Source organism: Panicum virgatum, chromosome 5K (genome assembly GCF_016808335.1).
Source record: "Panicum virgatum strain AP13 chromosome 5K, P.virgatum_v5, whole genome shotgun sequence".
In the NCBI taxonomy this organism is placed as follows: domain Eukaryota; kingdom Viridiplantae; phylum Streptophyta; class Magnoliopsida; order Poales; family Poaceae; genus Panicum; species Panicum virgatum.
Window position 1 is genome coordinate 1,281,293 of NC_053140.1, and position 22,395 is coordinate 1,303,687.

Sequence of the window (22,395 nt, forward strand, 5' to 3'; positions counted from 1 at the left end):
CCACTGCAGTCTGCAGGTTCGGTCATCGGCGCCAATAAAATGCTCAATACATTGGAAATGCATTTTGGAGTGAAGGTCACCTTAGGCTGCGTTACCACAACCAACAATACGAACGTTTTTTTTTTTTGGGCATGGAACCGAGCCTATTAGGTTCCGCCACAGCATTATACAGAACATCATCATCATATAATTTTACACTAGATTGTTGCTCCTGTAATACATTGTACCCAGAAGCACATAAACAGTAGGACGGGTATACAAAGTTTCAGACTACATTACACTATTTGCAGCCTGGGATCAACATACCACCATAAATTACTTGACCTACTACTGAACTTCGGTGTCAAAGCTACCTCCTACATCAGAACCTAGGTCGCCTATCCACAATTACAACACAGGCGAATAAAGATAGATACTGGAGATACATAGATTAGAACGAATGTTAATCTATGTCAAGTCTCCTGAAAAGGCTTCCGCTTAGTCAGAATCGCTGTCGTACTCAAGAAAGCAGTACTCTCTTGGCCCACCAAGTCGGAGTGCTATGGTTCCAGAGTTCTCTTCACGCCACTCAATATGCTCCTTCTCAGCAAGCTCTATAACCTATCACAAACATTTATTTTACAGCAATCAGACATGGCACATGATAGATCAAAGAAAAGTTTAGATTGCACACAGTACAATTCAACTATACTAAATCAATATAATCAAATCATACATATTAGAAATACTGATAGTGCATCTTTTGTGCTAGCCATATAAGAGTAATAAGACAAATACACAACTTAGTCAACTAAAGCATGCCACTTCTGTGGCAGAAGAACCGATCGCCACAATTTGCAAGGCAGAGAATGTGTGTTTGTTACCATGGAAATAGAACAAGAACAAAACCTAATAATACAGAATTACAACTCGAACAGATACTTTCTTACCGATCGCTTTATTTTTCCCTTGCCTGTACCTTCTGAACCACAACCAGTAATAACCCTCAGCAATACAGCTGTTTATAACAAAGGAACAGATAAAACAGAAAAAGGCACAGTAAATCATTAGATCAAGAAAAGATGCAGCTGAGTGACAAATCAGTGTGAGAACTGGTAGAGACTACAATATCTAACCGTGCATCAGACACTCACATGGCATGCAAATACAAATCATCATGTGAACCTTGAGAAGCTTCATGGCTTGTTGGACATGTTGACCATGCAAGTCGATAGTTACTGTGTTCGTTATATGCTTATTTCTGCAAGAAGAATATTAGCTCCCAGAAGCAAACTACAAAAAGTATTAGAAAGAGCGGCAAAATTACCTGGCTTCAAATATATTCCTGCTGGCCTTCTCATCTTCCATGCGTGCCAGTTCCCGATAATGTTTACCCTGGAATAAATTAAAAAATATTGGAACTCCTGTTGCAGATCATTAATTTTGTTCTATTGGACAGTCGTATGTGATGACAACCAAATACTTGTACACAAACATTAATTTTGTTCTATTGGATAGTTACTGGTTAGTGCTGACAGGAGCATTCCAGCATGGGCACTCGTTAGAGACCCAGATATCTAGCTTTTTGTGCAGTAGAAAACAGCATCAACACACTATTTAGAAAAACCTTCATCAACCATTTACGATGGAAGATGAAGAACTTCCTTCTCTGTTCCTTTATTGTGTCATTTATAGCCCTTGCATATTAAAGTTCAAAATTGCACCTCCTCAGCAAGGTAAGCAGCATATGATTTGTCTCCTTTTGAATATGCGAGGGCAGCCTGTCAGGGAAAAAGAAATAGACAATAAGAAATACCAAATAAGGAAATTTGCATCATCAAATTGGCTCAAGCAAAACTCAGCACGAAAACATACTTTCTGATAGTATTCTTTCATTGTATCATAATGCCTAGCAGCGACACCACGGAACTCCCGATAGCCATCCCCTAAACACAAAGCCATGATTGTCAATATGTGAACTAGAACCATTTAAATTATACCAAGAAAATGTTTTTATATGCAAATGAAGTACATTTACTGATTACTTAAAAATAAGGAGAATGGATACATACACAAATACACAATCACAATTCAAGGCATGTTGCACATTAAAAAAATATATCAGGAGCTTGTTTAGATGAAAATGATTAGGTCACACCCCATGAATTGAAAGGGAAATTGGAATAATTTACCCATCAATCCCAAGGTATTGAGTCAAAACTCTATCTGTTATGTGATGGCCGACGGGTAATAACAATCAAAGGGAAACTGAATCGACGTAGTTTAGGGTAATTATACAAAACTTTACATACCAGTTTTAGGCCTTTCTTGATTGTTTGATGTGGCAGTAGAATTGAATGACTGCAGCTTCTTTACAACCTTTTTCCAGTCCATTGAACTTGGCTCATATGTGCGCATTTCAGGAATTTTAAACAGTGAATCCAGGACCTGCTGAGGGTTGGCTTTCACTTCAGTTGACCTCGAAGGCAATGTTGACAAACGTGGAGCCTCCATCACAGCCTTTGCATAGCTATAAAACCAAATACCAATTATGTTATAAATAACAACCGGGTTACACAAAATGGAGGTGGAAGCATAAATGTAGTTGCAATGACAAACGCCACCAACATCTCCAAAATAACTAGCTGTACTATTGAAATCAACTATTGTTAGATAATAAAGTGTGACCGCAGCATGTTTGTGGCACAAGGGATCACTGAGGTATGCTTACAAAGTAAACCAGTCACCAGACAATGAAGATAATAAAGTGTGACCAGAGTGCCTTGAGGGATAATTGAAGCTTGCTAAGAGAAAAATAAGAGTAACCATGCAGCAATAACTATCTGATGCACATAAATTTAATGCATAAACGGTGCCATCATATAACCTCACTTGTCTAGTATACATAGCATAATTTAATAGGAGGATATGAAGTAAACACCACCAATCGAGAAAGAATGCAAGCCTCATTGTACACCGCAATAATCTTCATCGCCACTAAGGCATTTCTTTTTAAACCTATCTCCCTCTACGTCATCTCCCAGAACCTTCACTAGGCCATATCCACAAGTGCCCTATGATGTGGCTCTGAGCCTCTGAGACAGGAAGAATGATCACTAGAGCCCATGAATGTCACTATGGGATGTGCAGTCTAAATGATCACTTCAATGTCACCATCATAGTAGAATCATAAATAGGAGTTGAGGTAGTTATTCAATTTGGAGGGATGACAAGACCAAAACACCAAAGTCACAACAGGTTGAGATGTGGCAGTGAACTAAAATATTTCTCGAGATGAGCAAGACTGGGGATACAAAGGTGATTTTGAACAAAATATCCATGGTTGTTATTGGGGTAATGCAAACTAGACAATAATGGTGGTGACAACCCAGGGGTGCATAATGGCTTGTTCAACCATTTCATAAGCACCAAGGCAATCCCCATCAAACAGAACTAAACCTATGGTTTCTGGAAACTAGATCCTCCTAGGAGTTGATCTTTATAACCAGTCCAGAATGCTGCCATACAACAGCCCATCAGGCAAAAACATATTTAATACAAGATCAAAAACACAAATGAAAAGATCAAGAGAGACTATTTTTGTACATAATTCTAACGATATTGCTGGCATGCTCCATGTATCCACAAACAAGACACGTGAGTGAAGCAAAACAAAATTGAAAGAAGCAAGATAGGTCTGTAAACTGAACATATGGCCAGATCAATTGGCGGAATTGGCTCACCTGATCTGGGGTTCGTCCCATAGGAACTCATTTCCTAATTCAGACTGGAGACTAGTGTTGGATACCTGATCCGTCAACTGAGTATAAAATTATAATATGAGAATATAATATTTACAAATGATTCATAAGAGAATGTAACAACATATTAACCGCAAGAAGAAATTAGGAACGTGAAACACCATTTAAGTTGGGATTTTTATCAGTTCCAAAGTGAACACAAATTGCTTGAGACAAAAGGTCGAAGTGAATAGCATAACTAAAACTGCCCCCATTTTCTTTCCTGCTAATTGCTATAGTTTGGAACGAAGGCAACCAGAAGTAACCTATAATGTCCAGCAACATAGCTTCAAACTGCAAGTTCAAGTTAATATGTGACAAAAAACAGCATGTATTATAACACCCGTACTTGTGATATTACTAAATATGTTTTCTTGTTTCAGACATCGAAATTGTAACGGAACAGAGATATTTTATCACTTTCTGATTGCTAGTGATGGTTCTAAAAATATCATGATAGGGAAAACATTTCTGGTGGAAAAACTAGGGTCATCAGTTCCACCTGACAATATGCTTCCAATTGGCTTGTGTCGGGTCAACATTTGAGTTTGACCACATGCATTCGAAACATTTGGCGACAGATGTAGTAACAAATCTATTATACAGGACCAATTCATTTTTAGTAAAATATTTTTTGCACTGAACTCATTTATTTCCAACATAGCACTGGAAAAAGATTAATTTCAACTTCATTTTTATAAAATAATAAAATAATTTTTTCTGTGCTGAGCTTATTTTTTATGACATATATAGAACTGAAAAAGGTAATTCCAATTTGATATGAGCCAAAATATCAATGCATATCTTTCGCATCCAAGACTACAAGAATAAACTAAAGCTGTGCTAAGCAAATACCTGGCATGGACTTCTTTTATTGCTTGCAGGCAGGTTGTCTGAGGATTGCCCATTTCCAGGGAACATAGTCAGATGCCAAGTGCAGTTCCTTCCAGCATTTGGATGTTGTGCTTCCATGTTTTGGATGGAAGACACCCCAGAGATATCAAGCAATGCATCCAAAGCCTGAAACACTTCCATTAGTACAACAGCAGAAACCAAAAAAAAAATCCACTCAGAACATAAAACAGGGGATTAGTTCTTGGCAGGCTTTTGGGTATGTTTTGTAAAAGAATCGTAACATGCTCATTAAGCCCAAAGAACTATATAGGGAACCCCCCAAAAAAACAAAAGGAAGATTCAAGATAAACAAATAAAACCATGAATGTCTGATTGGATAAAAGCAAGAAAACAAGACAAACCTCTTCATAGATCATTTATTAAAAGTGAAAGGCCAGTTGAAATATTTTTTTCATGGACTAAAGAACCAAAGAACTTTGGCATCACATTGATAGTCACTGGGGCATATATTAAATTGGCATTAAAATGTCAAGGAATATTAGACTTCTACCAGACTGACAGATCAAAGAAAACTCTTACAAAAACAAGTAACAAATAAACTACAATTAGCAGTATCAGGCATATCAATAGTTGAAGAGTGTCCGGAATAGCAGCAGCTAGCTTGGAACAGCCACATATGTACACAACTAACATATCAAGGGCACTAACACAAAGAACTGTTGTACTACAAAGTATCCACCCAGATACAAAGGCTACTTCCAGAACCATATCTTAACAAGCATGACCAATGAAATGTACTGATTAAGGGCAAAATGAACCACCGGTTAACACCTAGAACAGGGAAGTTTCTACTTAATCCAATAGGCAAGATGGGATTCTATTAAAATTCGACGAATGGAAACCCAGTTCAAAATCACTGGCAAATGCACCCAATAATATAAATGATTACCTTCTCAACATCATACCCATACTGACCTGCAAATGGACCAGATAAAAATATCATCACAAGAGATTCGTACCAATAAGGTAAATATCCAATTGGCAGGCAAGTTGCAGAATAGAACAACTGTAAGAAGCAAATTTCAATATACTCAAATTGATTACATTCAAAAACACAATATGTAGTTGTGAAAAAAGTATATCCCATCTCAAACTAAAAAGAAACTCAACTCATCCAATCTTAACACTCAAAGGAGTTCATAGGATTCAGGACAAGTATGAAAATGCAGTAGTTTTGCATACAAAGAGATGGAATCAAATAACTCCTGTTTCAAACAACTCCTATAACAAGAAACGGAATCTTTCAGTTGACAAAAACATTATCCAGTCTTCTAATAAACGTATAACACAAAAAGAAAATTAAAGCAAACAATCTCCTTCTAATCCAAATGTAAGTTCAGCAAGTAGGGCTGAAATACATGTTTCCCTACAAGCAAGCCAGCAATACACTTAACTTGGTATTACTGAACCTTGGCCTTGCTCTACTTTCTCTGAGCTTCACAAGTCCTTTCACATGATCGATTGAAAATCCAATCCTCCGAAATGACCTTGACCAAAGTACCTCTTGCTCAAAGCCATCATCTTTACCTTGTTCATTGAATACATCGGCAATGTAAGTGGCATCGTTCAATCAATTTGCCACATAATACGATGGGGCGGGCTATTAGGCAGCATACTGCTCCTTGATATTTAATTTGATCATGGCAAAACACAACCCTACTAACAGATCAAACGCTAGTGGCCTTGTAACCTCAGTTATTTCCCAACTAAAAAGACAAAAAAATGATTCAAATGCAAGCTTAACTAGCAACAGTCAAAAGACCATTTTTTTACAAGTTTTTTGTTGAAAATTTGATGTAATTGACGCCTATACTGTTTATTTTCACTCATTATAGAACCTACGTATAAGCAGGACAGAGAAAGATGCCCAAAAATGGCGTTTTTACGAGGAGACAGAGGTTCATAATTCACGTCACCAAATTCCACTCAAATGCACGATATTCTAAACAGTGAAATAGACCAACAAGAGAGAAATGTCTCACCAAGCACGTCTCTAACCACACCCATGCCAAGCTCGGAATTATCCCCGAGCATGGAGCACAGAAACTGCTCAGCCTCTTCCACACTATACTTGCGGGCACTCGACCCGCCGCCATCTCTCTCCTGATCCCTACTCTTCCACGCATTTGGCGCGCTCACAGGAGTAGTGGCGGGCCGGGTGTAGTCCTTGCCAATGACGTCCGCGACCATGCCAGTCGCGGCAACGGCAACCCTCTTGGGCCTCCGACCAGCCTTCCTTCCACCAGATCCACTGCGCGGCGAGAGATCCGGTGGCGGCGGAGGTTGCGGGGCCGGCTGCGGGGGCTGCGGCGGTTGCGTGTCCTGCGTGGCGCCCAGGATACCAGCCGCCAGGAAGGGGTCCCCGCCGGCCTCGCGGTAGGCGGACTCGACCTGGTCGATGGTGGCGCTGGCGAAGGCGTCGAGCAGCCACGCGAGGTCCCGCCGCTCCTCCCCCGCGACCGACGAGGAGGCGGTGGAGCCGGACGACGAGAAGGGTGAGAAGGATGACGTCGAGGCGGTCCCCGAGGAGCTTGCGGTGAAGGGGGCCGACGAGAACGTCGAGGCCTCGCAGCTGCTGATGGACTCCGTCTCTGAAACCGCCGCCGCGGCCGCTGCTAGGGTTAGGGTTTCGGGCCCCAGCGACCCGGCCTCCGAATCCGCCACCCCCTCCGCCGGCGCAGGGGCAGGCGCCGCAGCCGCCGCCGGCGAGGGCTTCTTCTTCTTCTTGGCCTTCTTCTTGGACGCCGACGGTTTCATCGCGCCGGTAGCCGTCGCTGCCCCTTCGCCTTTTCTTCCCTATTCTCCTCTCCGTTTTGGCGTCGCTCGAAGGGGGGTTTTCGACTTGCGATTTCGATCGATTTGCGAAATTTTTTTCAGTCGTGGGGAAGGGGAAGGGAAGAATGGGGGGCAGGACAAAAGAGAAGGCACGCGGGCTCGAGGGAGATGGGCGGCGGGGTGGTGGGCCCGCCTGAAACGCCCCACCCGATGTCATGTGGGGCACATGACGTGAGGGCCCCACCTGTCATTGAGAAGACTCCGGCGCCGACGGATGGACGCGGTTGGCAGGCGGCTTATTTTGGACAGGCGTTTACTCCGAGAGACTGGTGGGTGGGGTTGGCCGGCGAGACAGCGGGTCCCGCGCCGGCTGTGAACTGTGATGAAGAGGATCTGCAGAGATCGTGGGAGCGGGCGGGAACGGTGGCAACGCCCAAGTGGGATTATCTTTTGCATGGTAACCATAAAGTCCACGAGATCAAATTAGCCTATCCAAACTTCCAAAGCCGTGTGCTGCACAGGCACCGTGCTACTACAATTTACAAAGATACTATTGCACTGTTACTTTATATTACTTTATAGTTCGTTTAAATTATTTATGTCAAATTTGACCAGTCGTATTATTCAAAAATTTATGCAAACTATTACTTCTTTTTGTTGCGGTTTGCATTAATAATGCGGGTTCTTCAAAAATGACTAAAATTTGATTATATTTATACAATTTTTTAAAATAAGCAGTAATCAAACTTAAGGTAAAAGATCAAACAAATTATAATTTGAAACGTAGTGATACTTTACAAAACGGTGATAAGGTGTCCATCTAAAAAAGCAACCGGTTAACTGCACGAGGAAGGGGGCCCTGATACCACTCAAGATTGTAACTCCAACTCAAATGTTAATGTATTTCGATCCGTACACATGCTTTTGACAATACAACTTGTACATGCAATTACTTATGATGACGTACACATGCTCTTGTTGGGCTTGCATTCCCTGGCCCATCCAAGCCCGCTTACACGTGAACTTACCCTAACCCCACTTTCTCTGCTCCGGTCTCAAGCGCGTACCCTCCGCCGCCGGCGACCATTCCGCGCGCAGCCACGCTTGCTTCCCCCGGCCGCCACGATGTCGTCGGAGCCTCCGCCCACCGCCGCCGCCGCGGATGAGCTCGCGGCTGACCTCTCCGCCGCCACCCTCAGCAAGAAGCAGCAGAAGAAGGACGCCAGGAAGGCGGAGAAGGCCGAGAAAGCGGCGCAGCGCCAGCAGCAGCAGCAGCAGCTGCCGGCGGACGCCGAGGACCCCTTCGCGGCCAACTACGGCGATGTCCCCGTCGAGGAGATCCAGTCCAAGGCCATCTCCGGCCGCTCGTGGACCAAGATCGGCGACCTCGACGCCGACGCCGCGGGCCGCTCCGTGCTTATCCGCGGGGCCACGCAGGCTATCCGTCCGGTCAGCAAGAAGATGGCCTTCGTCGTCCTGCGCCAGAGCATGAGCACCGTGCAGTGCGTGCTCGTCGCCAGCGCCGACGCCGGCGTCAGCACGCAGATGGTGCGCTTCGCCACCGCCCTCAGCAAGGAGTCCATCGTCGACGTTGAGGGCGTCGTTTCCCTCCCCAAGGAGCCCCTCAAGGCCACGACCCAGCAGGTTCGTTCGACTTGTATCCTGCTCGGCAATTCGCTCACGCAATTCCTGTCATCAGAAAGCAGCAAACCCGTGCCGACTGATCTGATGCGTGTTAGTATGTTCGTATTATTGCTACCTTGACTCTAGGAAGACAAATTAACATGGGATGGCTGTGTTGTTTGTGTTGTCAAGAAAAAATGGGTTTTACTTGCCACCTAATTCACACTTCAGACTACCCTGCATGCCTGATTTGTTTTAATCCCTTGACCTGTTTAACTAATGAATGGATTGTCTATGCGGTCGCGTTGGATGTGATTTGCAGGTGGAGATTCAAGTAAGGAAGATATATTGCATCAATAGGGCTATCCCAACCCTCCCAATTAACCTTGAAGATGCGGCCCGGAGTGAGGCGGAGTTTGAGAAGGCTGAACAGGTATGTGATTTACTTGCATTCTGTTTTAAGGAAACATGTGATTTTGTGCTCAATTTTTCAGTCTATGGTGTTTAGTTTCATATTGAAGTTTTAAGTCATGGGTGCTGTGATTGAAGGCTGGAGAAAAGCTTGTTCGTGTTGGTCAAGATACCCGCTTGAACTACAGAGCTATTGATCTACGAACACCTACGAACCAAGCAATATTCCGGATCCAGTGTCAAGTCGAAAATGTGAGTGTTTGATATTACATGTACTTTTGTTCTTCTTTTATTGATTAAAGTGAGTCTGCTAAACCTTCATGCTTCCATGTTAGGATTATAATCTTCAGTAAAAAGTTACCGTGTTTTGGGCGCCATGCTTGAATTAGGCAGAAGCTGTTACTGTTGTTTAGAGGCTCTGATTGCATCATAGTACAGTTCTAGCAAGTGGAATGTCACTCTGTCTGATTGCAGTACTCGCGGGACTAAATTTTACGATTTATCATGAATCATTTGCTTTTCAAGACCATTTTTGGCTTCCATTCATATTTCCATGTTATGTCAGTGGTTTTCGTGGTTCCAAACATGGTTTTTCATTATCTATTCTTTAACATGTAATGTTCTTCATACTGATTTCTCGATGCTTTTCTTTGCTCAATATATGCAGAAATTCAGAGAATTTTTGTTGTCGAAGGACTTCGTGGGGATCCACACCCCAAAACTGATTTCTGGATCAAGTGAGGGAGGTGCAGCTGTATTCAAGCTTTTGTACAATGGTCAGCCTGCTTGTTTGGCGCAATCTCCTCAGTTGTACAAGCAAATGGCTATCTGTGGTGGGTATGAACGTGTATTTGAGGTTGGTCCTGTGTTTAGAGCAGAAAATTCAAACACACACAGGCATCTCTGTGAGTTTGTTGGTCTTGATGCTGAAATGGAGATTAAGGAGCATTACTTTGAGGTAAAATTGGAAGAAAAATGTTTTATTTTAATTTACTGAAGCATTATTTTGATGATTAAATGTTTTTTCTACACAGGTTTGCGATATTATAGATGGCTTGTTTGTGTCAATATTTAAGCACTTGACTGAAAACTGCAAGAAGGAACTTGAGACAATAAATAGGCAGTATCCATTTGAACCTCTGCAGGTAAAACAATCTTGCTTGACTATGCAGTTATCTGAGCTATGTAGCTCTATTGATGATTGACCTAAATTGTGCTAATTATGTTATGCAGTATCTAGAGAAAACCTTGAAGCTCACTTATGAGGAAGGAATTCAAATGCTGAAGGTACAAACTTGCAGCTCCTTCTTGCATAATCTAGGCTTGCTCTGTGTAGCATACAAATGACCATGAAATAAATTTAGTTGCTACTTCATGTGATCTCGGATATGACTCCATATAGCCCTATCAAATTTCTACCCGATATAAGCCCATCAACAAATCCAAGGCACCTATTTATGTAAGCAACTATTTAAATACCTTGTCTATGGGGTAAGCAAACCCAATGCATTGGATTAACCTATCATTCCTGTTTTGCACCTATTTAAATTCACTGATTCAATGAAGTAAACAAGCTATCTTATCTATTGAAATACTTTAAGGGCAATAGGATTTTTCCTCCACCCACCTTAATTTGTGTGCACAAGTTCAATGGACTTATATTAGGGATCAGAGGAAGGAGTCGCTCCTGTCAATTTTATCATAGGCGTTAGGCAGAAACTGAATGTTCACTGATGATTTTTCTAATCAACAGGAAGCTGGAACTGAAATCGAGCCTATGGGTGATCTCAATACTGAAGCTGAGAAAAAACTTGGTCGGCTTGTTAAGGAAAAGTATGTAGACTCTACAACTCTACTATATTTCATTATTTTATTAATTTGATAGCATAACTTCCTTTGTTATTTTTAGGTATGGCACCGACTTTTTCATTCTGTATCGCTATCCTTTGGCTGTGCGTCCGTTCTACACCATGCCTTGTTATGACAACCCAGCTTACACCAATTCCTTTGATGTGTTCATTCGAGGTAAGCGCTGCAATTGTATGCGTTATTAACAGAGTATATAGTAGTAATAGCAATAAGTATATTTGGGTAAGCCCATTTATTCAGTGTGCATACTCCATGCTTCATTAGTGCTTTAGAGTTTTATGTACGTATAGCAATCGGATTTGTTTAGCTTGTGATTATGAGTTATACCAGTAAAAGTAGGTTCCTGTTTTCCTGTTCTATTAAATGTATCATTATTATCAGTTTTATAAATTGTGCATGAACAGGCACCGTTATTTCTAAATTTTTAGGATTTGGGTTATCTCCTTTGGATTTTGAGTTTTATAAACAGATTGTCTTAGTTCCAGTGGTGTAGCCAGATTGGTGTCTTGTGTGCCTGGGCACACCTAGATTTTGCAAATTTAGTGGGTGTCATCTCTGTACATGGCCTAATTTTTTTTATGGTCTAATACTCTTTATACTAGTGCACACCCGAAACTTTTTAGCGATGCCACTGCTTAGTGCTCAACATGCACCATAACTGATGGGGCCCTTGTGAAACTTAGATATTAGGTTTGCTGGACTGCTTTGCTGTATTCCTGCTTTGAATCCTGGGGAAGTGTCTTGACCTTGACCTTCTTGAATTCATATCCCTCCATATGGCCCGTTCACTTTCAAGTATTTCTAACATATCTGTCAGTACTGGCATTATCAAAGAGGTGAAGTTGCCTACTCTACTACCCTAGAGTGTATTTGTTTTAACTAAAGCAAATTTGCTCGTTCCTTTTCAACTGATAGACGAGGAAATTTGCTTTACTGACATCCAATTTTACTGACATGATAGGTGAGGAAATAATTTCTGGAGCACAAAGAATACACACCCCTGAGCTGTTGTCCAAGCGCGCAACGGAGTGTGGTATCGATGTGAGCACCATCTCGGCATACATTGAATCGTTCAGGTATGTTTGTGCCTATACCATGTCCATAGTCTTGCTCAATCTGTTATTTTCTGTCCCTACATTTTGGTACTCATTTCGGTATATGTTGACCCCACCCATTGTAGCTACGGCGCACCTCCTCATGGTGGTTTCGGGGTGGGCCTGGAGAGAGTGGTGATGCTGTTCTGCGCCCTCAACAACATCAGGAAGACCTCGATGTTCCCCCGCGACCCGCAGAGGCTCGTCCCGTAATTTTCCATGTCCCAAGTGAACACAAGGCTGTCGCCCTGCTTTGCGATGCTGTTGCCATCCTCACCAGCCACTGATCTCAGCTGCCGAAACCAAGAAACGACGACCGATGTAGCTGTGACACAATGGACCTGGCGTTAATGTGGTTTAGAGCCTTTTCTGTTAAATTCACAAAGATGCTTGTATGTACTAGTGGGTTGCTGGAGGCTGGAGACCCGACAATGATATGTGCTTTCTATATTGGCATATTGCACTCGTGCTCATGGTTCCTTTTTTATTTATATGATATGAAACGGACATATGGCAAAAATAACGGAAGCATCTCGTGGAGGTTAGGCTACGGTCGCAGTTAAACAACGTGACCGTAACACGCAGTAGGCATGCGAGGCTCCGGTCCGGCCCAACTCGACTTGGGGCCCAAGTCGCAAGTTCCAAACTTGGCAACTACGTTTCATTTACGAGTTTTTTTTCTACATCCAGCCGGCAAACAAAACAAATTAAAACCCTTCCCCTGCTCCGGCCGGCCTCACGCATGCAGATGCAGCAGCAGACTAGCTAGCTTGAGCGCTTCTCCTCCCGGGCGCGACACCATGTCGGCAGAGCCACCACCCGCGTGCGCCGCCGGGGAGGAGATCGCTGCCGACCTTGCACCCGCCACCCAGCCCACACCGAGCAAGAAGCAGCTGAAGAAGAGCGCTAGGAAGGCCGAGAGGGCGGCGCAGCGCCAGCAACAGCCGATTCAGCAGCAGCCGCCGGCGCCCGGCGCCGAGGACCCCTTCGCGGCCAACTACGGCGATGTCCCCGTCGAGGAGACCCTGTCCAAGGCCGTCACGGGCCGCTCGTGGACCGATGTCAGCGGCCTCGACGCCGCCGCCGCCGCTGCTGGCCGCTCCGTGCTGGTCCGCGGGTTCGCGCAGGAGATCCGCTCCCTGGGCAGGATGGCGTTCGTCGTGCTGCGCGAGGGCAGTAGCTCCGTGCAGTGCGCGCTCGCTGCCGGCGCCGGCGTCAGCGCGCAGATGGTGGCGTTCGCCAAGTCGCTCACCAGGGAGTCCGTGGTCGACGTCGATGGCGTCGTCTCCTTCCCCAAGAAGCCCCTCGTATCCACCACCCAGCAGGTTTGACTATTGCTTGCCCCGATCCTTTCGAGTTTGGATTTGGATTTGGATTCATTCATGCATGATCCTTTGCTGGACGTCAATCACGTCATCACCAGCTATACCATTCAAACCGCGCCGATTGCTCATCCACGTAGCATGTCGCCATGTCCTTTACTTAATTGCTTGGCCATCTCGTACCATCTATTAGGTAATTAGGATGATGAAGAAAAACATGATATGATTGTGTGTGTTCTACCTACTTACATGCTGAATGGTTGTGTGTCGTCACTATGAAGACGCAGTTCAGAACTTCAGATTAGAGCCTTAAAGCCTCTGCAAACTAGCCCTTCAGGAACAACAAGCATCCGCATGATGCATGCTAAACTTGTAGTCATCAGCCTAGCTAGGATACTGAATCAGACAAGTTCATCTTGCAGGCATAACGAGAAATCTGGTTACCAACAGTCCAACACATACATATTTAAACTGTTCTTTCTATTGCTTCATACACAGATATTAGAATTTATATTCCTAGGGCACAAACATCAAACCGTAACAGCTCTTTAGGAAATACATGTTAGTTTGTATTCTAAATGATCCTCACCATCGCGAGTGTCATCTTCTGTCACCTTGAAGTTGGTATGGCCTGAAACGAGAGGAAGCATTACAAAATTACTCGAAAAAGCATGCTACTAAGTAAAATTAATATAAACATGTTGAATTGTGTGTTTTCCTCCTGTCGCTTAATAGTTAATTCGCAACTTCAAATTATTGCATGCTTCTGCATTTTTGTTTGACACACTAATAAAAATGATTGGACAATTATTATCTCTGTTTTGGATGCAATTCGCAGGTTGAGATCAAAGTGTCAAAGATCTATTGCATCAACAGGGCTATCCCGACCCTTCCATTTAACCTTGAGGATGCAGCATGGAGCGAGGCGGAATTCGAAGAGCCCGTATGTCTTTTAATTTGTAGATCACGTCATCATTCTCTTGCATTATGCTTAAGTTTCAAGACAAATTTGTCCTCTATATTTTCTCCATGTGGTTGTAGAATTATATTGATGTTTATTAATAGATGATTCACGGTTGCTGTGATTGAAGGGTGGACAAAAGTTTCCTAGTGTTGGCCAAGACACCCGCTTGAATTATAGACCTCTTGAGCTACGAATACCAACAAATCAAGCAATATTAAGAATCAGCACTCAAGTTCAAAGGGTGAGCGTTTGATGTTCTTTAATTTATAGTGAATTCTTTATTTCATATTTCTTCACTTGGTAGTGGATTATGCTTCTTATAAATTATAATAGCATGCTACTTCATCTGTGGTTTTGCTTGAGCCTTGTACTTTTGTTATTGATTAAAAGTGGTTGCTCATAACTAGCTAGCTAGTTTATGACGACATTCAGCTCTAATCATTAGTTTTAAAGACCATCTTTGTTTATGTAGTTTGTTGAGGCGCCAGGCACTCTCTAATCTATTTCGTTAGCATGCAATGTTTCTATTGCTTTGTTAAATGCATTTTTGCTGTATTTTATACAGAAATTCAGAGAATCTTTGTGGTCAAAAGACTTTGATGAGATACATACCCCAAAACTTCTCGGTGGAGCAAGCGAAGGTGGTGCATCTGTATTCAAGCTGTTGTATAATGGCCAGCCTGCTTGTTTCACTACTACAGAACAAGTCTTTGTTCCAGGCCATTTGTCCCGGTTGTCTTTGGGCCCGGGACAATAGGTGGCTTTTGTCCCGGATCCAACGGCTAGCCGGCCCAGTGGGGGGGGGGGGGGACGTCCCCTTTTGTCCCGGTTGGTGGCTCCACTCGGGACAAAAGGCCCAACCCTTTTATCCCGGTTGGTAACACCAACCCGAACAAAAGGGTGACTCTTTTATCCCGATTGGTGGCACCAACCCGGACAAAAGGACCCTTTTGTCCCGGTTGGTATTACCAACCCGGATAAAAGGCCCCTCCACGTGACAGTTCAAAAGGAAGTTATTATATACTGAGTCACATGTACTACTTAGGTGAGTTGGCAAGAAAATCATGCACTAGATAAGAGATCTTGGGATTGAATCCCGCGGGGTGCAAAAAAAATTTTAGCGTGTGGGACATTTTGTCCCGGTTCTGCCACCCGGAGGCTTTTGTCCGGGAAGGCGAATCCCGGTTCCAAAACCGGGACAAATGGCCCTATAGAACCGGGACAAAAGGCTGTTTTTGTAGTAGTGTTTAGCGCAATCTCCTCGGTTACACAAACAAATGGCAATTGTTGGTGGATGTAGACGTGTATTCGAGGTTGGTCCTGTGTTTAGAGCTGAAACTTCCCGCACACACAGGCATCTCTGTGAGTTTACTGGTCTTGATGTTGAAATGGAAATCAAGGAGCACTATTTTGAGGTAGGATTTGAAGAACAATGCTTTATCCTCATACCGAGCTACTGAAGTAGTGATGATTAACTATCAAGTACTGATTCTTTAATTTACACAGGTCTGTGATGTTATAGATGGCTTATTCGTGCCCATATTTAAACATTTGACTGAAAAGTGCAAGGAGGAACTTGAGACAATAAATAGCCAGTATCCATTTGAACCTCTGAAGGTAAGAATTCTTGCTTGTTCTGTGGTCCTCAATGTGCATTTATGTGGGCTCCGTAGCTCAAGTGATTGATCCAAATTCTGCTAATAATGTTATGCAGTATCTAGAGCAAACCTTGAGGCTCACTTATGAGGAAGGAATGCAAATGTTGAAGGTACGAAGCTGCACTATATTCTTGCATAATTTAGGCTTGCTTTTCGTATATATAATAGTAGCATTTATAGCAGACGTACCTGAAATAAATCTATTTGGTTTTCACGAATACCGAATTTAATTGTTAGCTGCTTGTCAACTTTGTTGTTTTGTTATGGACTGGCTAGATCAGGAGGACTGGAACGCCTGGCTGGGCAGGAAACCCGGCCAGATCGCCGAAGAACAGGCCGCCTAAGGCTGGTTCTATTCTTCTTCGATGACTCTAACCCTAGGACTCAGGCTGTCTTTATAGACTAGGCGCCCTGGCTAAGCCCTAATTACCCAAGGGGGTACTGTTCACGCATACTGTAGCCGCGTGAACAGTACCGTGGGCCTCCCTTTTGGGCTCTACTCAGCCATAACATGAGACAAGAATAAATAAACTCTAAGTTGATATGATGATTTATGTAATGGGCAGGAAGCTGGAACAGAAATCGAGCCTATGGGAGACCTGAATACTGAAGCTGAGAAAAAACTTGGTCGGCTTGTCAAGGAAAAGTAAGCGAGCCCAGCAACCATTTCAGCATTACTTGTATGATGAATTCGATAGCTCAAGCTTTGAGTGTTATATTTTTGTAGGTACGGCACGGATTTCTTCATTCTGTATCGGTATCCTTCTGCAGTACGTCCGTTCTACACCATGCCCTGCTATGACGACCCAGCTTACAGCAACTCTTTTGATGTCTTTCTCCGAGGTAAGCATTGCCATTGGTCTATGGACTTTGAGCTGTCTAGTGTACTGGTAGACGTAGTAGGGGTGCCAATGGGTGACTCTAGAAACAATCTCTATGACTGTACCAAAGAGGATATTAATGCGCACCTGTTCCTTTGTTTTCAATTCCGAAAACAATAAATTACGAGCTGAATGAATATCCTAATAACCCTGCTGACGATGTGTCGATGCAGGCGAGGAGATAATTTCTGGAGCGCAAAGGATACATATACCGGGGATGTTGGCGAAACGGGCAGAAGAGCGTGGGATCGAGGCGAGGACTATGTCGGCGTACATGGAGTCATTCAGGTAGGGTGTGCAGCATGCATGTTGTTTACTCTACTGATCTGTGTTCTCTCTCTCACGGCATTGTTTCGTATGATGGACGTATAGCTTCGGTGCGCCTCTTCATGGTGAGTTCGGGGCGGGGCTGGAGCGAGTGGTTATGCTCTTCATCGCCTGTTTGAATGCTGGGCGGGCGTGATCTAGATGTTGAAGCATGGATTGCGATCTTGTAGACGTCAGGATGAAAGTGTAACTCCCAGATATCCTCGGTAATTAAGTTAATTAAGATCATTAGTTTCAAACTCACACGGCAAAGCACAAAACCAAAACTTCTCCTGTCAGTCTGGGCCAGACCGGTCGAGACAACCGGTCTGACTGGTTGAACTGGGTTTCAACTGTTTTGGGCCCCACAACATTTAAATCACACACTCTCTCTCCCTCACCGACTCCTTCACCCTCACCATGCTCAGCTCGCCTGGTGAGCTCTCTCCCTCTCATTTTTCTTCTCCAAACCCTACTCCCCAAATCCTTCCTCTCCATTTGATCCAAGGCCGAGGAAAGCTCTAAATCCACGTGGGGGATCATCTCTGCCATGTGCTCCTTTCCAGAGTGAAGTGGAATCCGAGTTTTTCGTGGGGAAGAGGCTCATTCAAGGTATTTTGCTATGGATGGTCGATCTCCTCTTCTAGATGGTTTTAGGTGATTCCCTCCGATCAAATACGTTCCAATGTATCCCTGAACTGGTTCCTAGTAGGATTTTAGGATTAGTGGCCGGATTTCACCACGATATGGATTTTAGCTTTTGTTCTGGGTAGGACCGGTCTGACCGGTCGGAGTGACCGGTCTGACCGGTGGCATGGTTGAATTAAGTGTGACCGGTCTGACCGGTCGGATGGACCGGTCTGACCGGTGGGGTATTGGCTGAGTGGGTGAAATGCGGGGTAGTTGGTACAAATGGTTAGAAATTAATTGGGTTATTAGTTACTCATAATTTTTGTAAATCATGCATGCCTTCTCATATCATGTGCATATGCATACGTGTAGCAGCCGCAGCGGAGGAGGTTGTGTACGAGGTGGTTGCGGAGCCACAGGAGCCGCAGGGGCAAGCCCTGCAGCAGGAGGATCGTGGGGAGTCGGCTCAAGGCCCATCTCACCCTAGCACTGAGCCGCAGACTCAAGGCAAGCCCCGGTGCACATCCTATTATTTTAAATTATGACACCTATATACGTAACTATTACTTGTGCATTAGGTTTAGGAATGGTTTGGAACCCTAGTTGCATGATCCCTAAGATTTTCTGAGTTATACTAGTATGTATAGAACGATAGAAATGCTATGCTTAATGGTTTTCCTGTAGAAGACGAGTGATCTCTTGCACTCGCGAGATATATGATGTTTAGAAGTCGAGTAATTTCCGGTTACTCACGAGATATGAGATATAATTATATTCCAGTACATGAGATGTTGAATTTGACATGGAATAAATGGAGAATTGAGACCGGACGGAAAATGATGAGGATTCATAGGAATGGCAACAGGACATGGTTCCTGGGTGTCTTAGTCCCGTCTGTGTCGATTAAGGACCGATCGTTGTCGGCAGTGCTGATTGGGGATTGAATTGTACTAACTGCATGCCGGGAGTAGGAGGTAGTTGAAATCGGTAAGCCGAGTACTGCCTTGCTTCGAAAGTACAGGACTTCATCTCACCTCCTGGGGTGGTCGAGTAGTCGCGGAGAAACGGGGATGCATATATTACTTTTGGTGGTCTCACGTTGAGCTCGGCTGACCATATGATGGTGGGGGCGGTCCTGTAATTCGAGGCGGGGAGGGGAAAGGTCGGTGCGTGGGGTCCGACGGGGCTTTAGCGTGTCGTGTTGGTTAGGTCCACCTTGCAAGGTTAAATCGAATTGATTCGCCGTGTTTCGCGGTTATAAGGGCCTTGATCTCTTTGCTGTATCGTAGCAAAATGTTAGAATGTAAATTATTTATGTATATATATATAATCTTGGACACATTGAGATATTTGGATCGCACCACCATGTTTGCTATAGTTGATCACTGCAAATATTAGATTAGAGTTAATTGAATTCATATATAAACTGAGGCTAAAATACTGAAAGTAAGGAATTACTTTAGACGCTTTTCTGCAAAATAACCACCAGCCCAAAGCCTCACATGTCTAGATATGTGAGCTAAGTTATACCCACTGGTCGGGTAAGTCTTGCTGAGTATTAGTTGCTCAGAGTTTGTTGCCGCCATATTTTATTTCAGGGCACCCAGACGTCGATTTCTGCCCCTACTGCGTCAAATTTATCCGCAGAGATGCAGAGGGGTGGGAAGTGATGGACCGAAACCAGTAGGTTAGGAGGCTGAGGGGTTGCGCATGCATGGGCTAGATGCGCACCATGTCTGTTTTGTCGGACCGGTCTGACCGGTTGTCTAAAGGCTGAACACTAGGGGTGTTGTGGGATCTTTTTCGTTTAAAGTTGGCTACCCTATTGTAAAGTTGTAAATTATTCTATTTATGTAAACTTTGTAAAACCATTGTAGTTGGAGTTTAGTTTGTAAAAGTTATGTAGTATTTATGTTGTGTTGTTGTATTTTCAAGTATTTGTTGTGCTTGTACCATCTGCGCCCGCCTTCACGTTGGAGTACCGGTGTTGTTTTGATCGGGACGTGGGTGGAGAAACGATCGCCAAATTAAGCCGTTAAGCTAATGTGCCCTATGTGTTCAAATGACGGTCATTACGCTTAATTAGAGTTTTAATTTGGCGGTTCCGTCACAGCTAGTATCAGAGCCGAAACACACTGGGGGTGGTACGAGCATGACTAATTTATAGATATTACAAATTAAAAATGAATTTCTGACTTAGGATAAAAGTTGTTTAACGATATGGGTGGGATTACTCGTAATAGCCCTGTATAGTGTTGTTACAATCGTGAGTAGATGTTCAGTTTGGTTGAGAGATTAACGTAGGACGCTCATGCATCATGTCATTGTATTTCCTTTGCAATTGAAAGTTTCTGTTGTAAGTCATGCATCATGGCATTCATTATTTTCAATTGTGTTTATGAATTTAAGTCAAGGGTTGTCACCCGGGTCTAACACCGAGAGTTTTAGTTCTGGGTGGTGACCGGTCTGACCGGTTGACACCGGTCTGACCGGTTGGTCCTCGTGCAGTGTCATGCAGGCCATGCAGACCGGTCTAACCGGTCTCCTGCACCGGTCTGACCGGTTGTGAGCAGACAGAAACCCCTAAGTTGTGCCTAAATAATTTATTTCTGGTGCTTTCTTCCATGATTCGGATATTAGTTGCAGTGATGATTATTTTTATGTAATCAGAAAAATATAACGAATCCAATCATGGTTGAATGCAGAATGGCAGGCCCACCGAACCCTCCTGATTTGGCCCAGGCCATTGCGCCCATGCTCACCGGACGAGATGAACAAACGGCACTCCTCCGGGAGATTGTGGAGCAGGGCAGAGCACAGCGGCCTAAGCATCACCACCAGCCAGCTGTCCCTGGATATGAGCAGTTTCTAAGCACCCAGCCGCCGCTGTTTCACAAAGCCGATGAGCCACTAGAAGCAGATAGCTGGCTCCGGACCATAGAGTCCAAGTTCACCCTGCACCCGTACAATGATGGGGACAAGGCCGGATTTGCAGCCCAGCAGCTCAGGGGTCCCGCACGCACTTGGTGGGACAATCACGTGGCCATGTTCCCCGAGGGCACTCGGTTCACCTGGGCACAGTTCAAGGAAGCTTTCAGGGCACATCATATCCCTACAGGGGTCATTCGTAGGAAGCTCATAGAGTTATTGGCCCTGAAACAGGGTAACAACAGTGTCCTATAGTATGTCCAGGCCTTCAACAATTTATCGCAGTATGCGGGCTACCACGTAGACACAGATGAGAAGAAGCAGGCTTGCTTTAGGCAGGGACTCAGCAGTAAGCTCCAAGATCGCCTGGCTATGGTCAAGTTTGACACCTTCAGTGAGCTAGTCAACGGTGCTATCATTCAGGAGGATGCCCACTTGGCTCACAAAACAGAGAAGAAGAGAAAGGCGCCGGCGGCGGGGTCTTCGAGCAGCACTCCCAGAGGTTTCGATTGGTGCAGTCGGGCCCACAGCGTGCCCCCTTCCAACACCAGCCACCGCAGCAGTGGGGATACATGCCCCCTCAGTACACTCAGCCACAGGGGACAGTTAGGCCTCCTGTTCCTCCACAGAGCGAGCAGAAGATTTGGGTGCCGCAGCAGGGGGTGCGCCCAAATTTGTTCCCATGCTACAACTGCGGACAGCTTGGACACTTCGCACGTAATTGCCCCATGCCGCCGAAGCAGGGACAGCCGTCCAGTCAGCAGAATCAGAAAGGCAAAGTCGCTCACTTCAAACTAGGACAAGTGCATTACACCACCCTTGAGGGTATCTCGGAGGGAGCTCCAGTGATGGCGGGTACGTTTTCTGTAAACGATCGTCCCGTCACCATATTGTTTGACTCTGGGGCATCTCATACATTCATTAGCAAGGAGTGTGCCATTAGGCTGGGATTGAGAATAGAAAACATGCCATTCCATACAATATTCATTCGCCTGGGGGCCAATTAATTACCAACCAAATTGTCAGGCGAGTGCCTCTCCAGTTACAAGGAAAATGATTTATAGCACATCTTATAGTACTCCCAACTCAAAGAGTGGATATTATACTTGGCATGAACTGGATGAAGAAATAAGGAGTTATTTTAGACACTAATGCACATTCTGTGTACATAAAACCATCTGACCATGGGTCTATGACCTTATCTTTAAAGAACCTTGAATCAACCACTTCCACTGTGAAT

General features: G+C 44.2%; 2 protein-coding genes and 1 pseudogene across 2 annotated transcripts; 2 read left to right on the forward strand and 1 right to left on the reverse strand.

Moving 5' to 3' along the window:
- Positions 1–155: 155 nt before the first annotated feature.
- On the reverse strand, positions 156–7,596 carry LOC120705534 (SMR domain-containing protein At5g58720-like). The gene is made up of 11 exons (XM_039989922.1): positions 6,677–7,596; positions 5,584–5,609; positions 4,635–4,799; positions 3,723–3,799; positions 2,292–2,509; positions 1,855–1,925; positions 1,704–1,760; positions 1,307–1,374; positions 1,134–1,240; positions 930–997; positions 156–600 (listed from the first exon to the last, which is right to left on the reverse strand). The coding sequence occupies exons 1-11, from the start codon at positions 7,449–7,451 to the stop codon at positions 478–480; spliced, it is 1,755 nt and encodes a 584-aa protein (XP_039845856.1). The 5' UTR covers positions 7,452–7,596; the 3' UTR covers positions 156–477.
- Positions 7,597–8,454: 858 nt separating this feature from the next.
- On the forward strand, positions 8,455–12,939 carry LOC120705535 (aspartate--tRNA ligase 2, cytoplasmic-like). Its single transcript, XM_039989923.1, has 10 exons — positions 8,455–9,113; positions 9,415–9,525; positions 9,642–9,755; positions 10,171–10,461; positions 10,538–10,648; positions 10,737–10,790; positions 11,257–11,336; positions 11,413–11,528; positions 12,334–12,448; positions 12,553–12,939. The coding sequence occupies exons 1-10, from the start codon at positions 8,595–8,597 to the stop codon at positions 12,677–12,679; spliced, it is 1,638 nt and encodes a 545-aa protein (XP_039845857.1). The 5' UTR covers positions 8,455–8,594; the 3' UTR covers positions 12,680–12,939.
- Positions 12,940–13,235: 296 nt separating this feature from the next.
- Positions 13,236–17,754, forward strand: LOC120709230 (annotated as a pseudogene).
- The last annotated feature ends 4,641 nt before the right edge of the window (positions 17,755–22,395 follow it).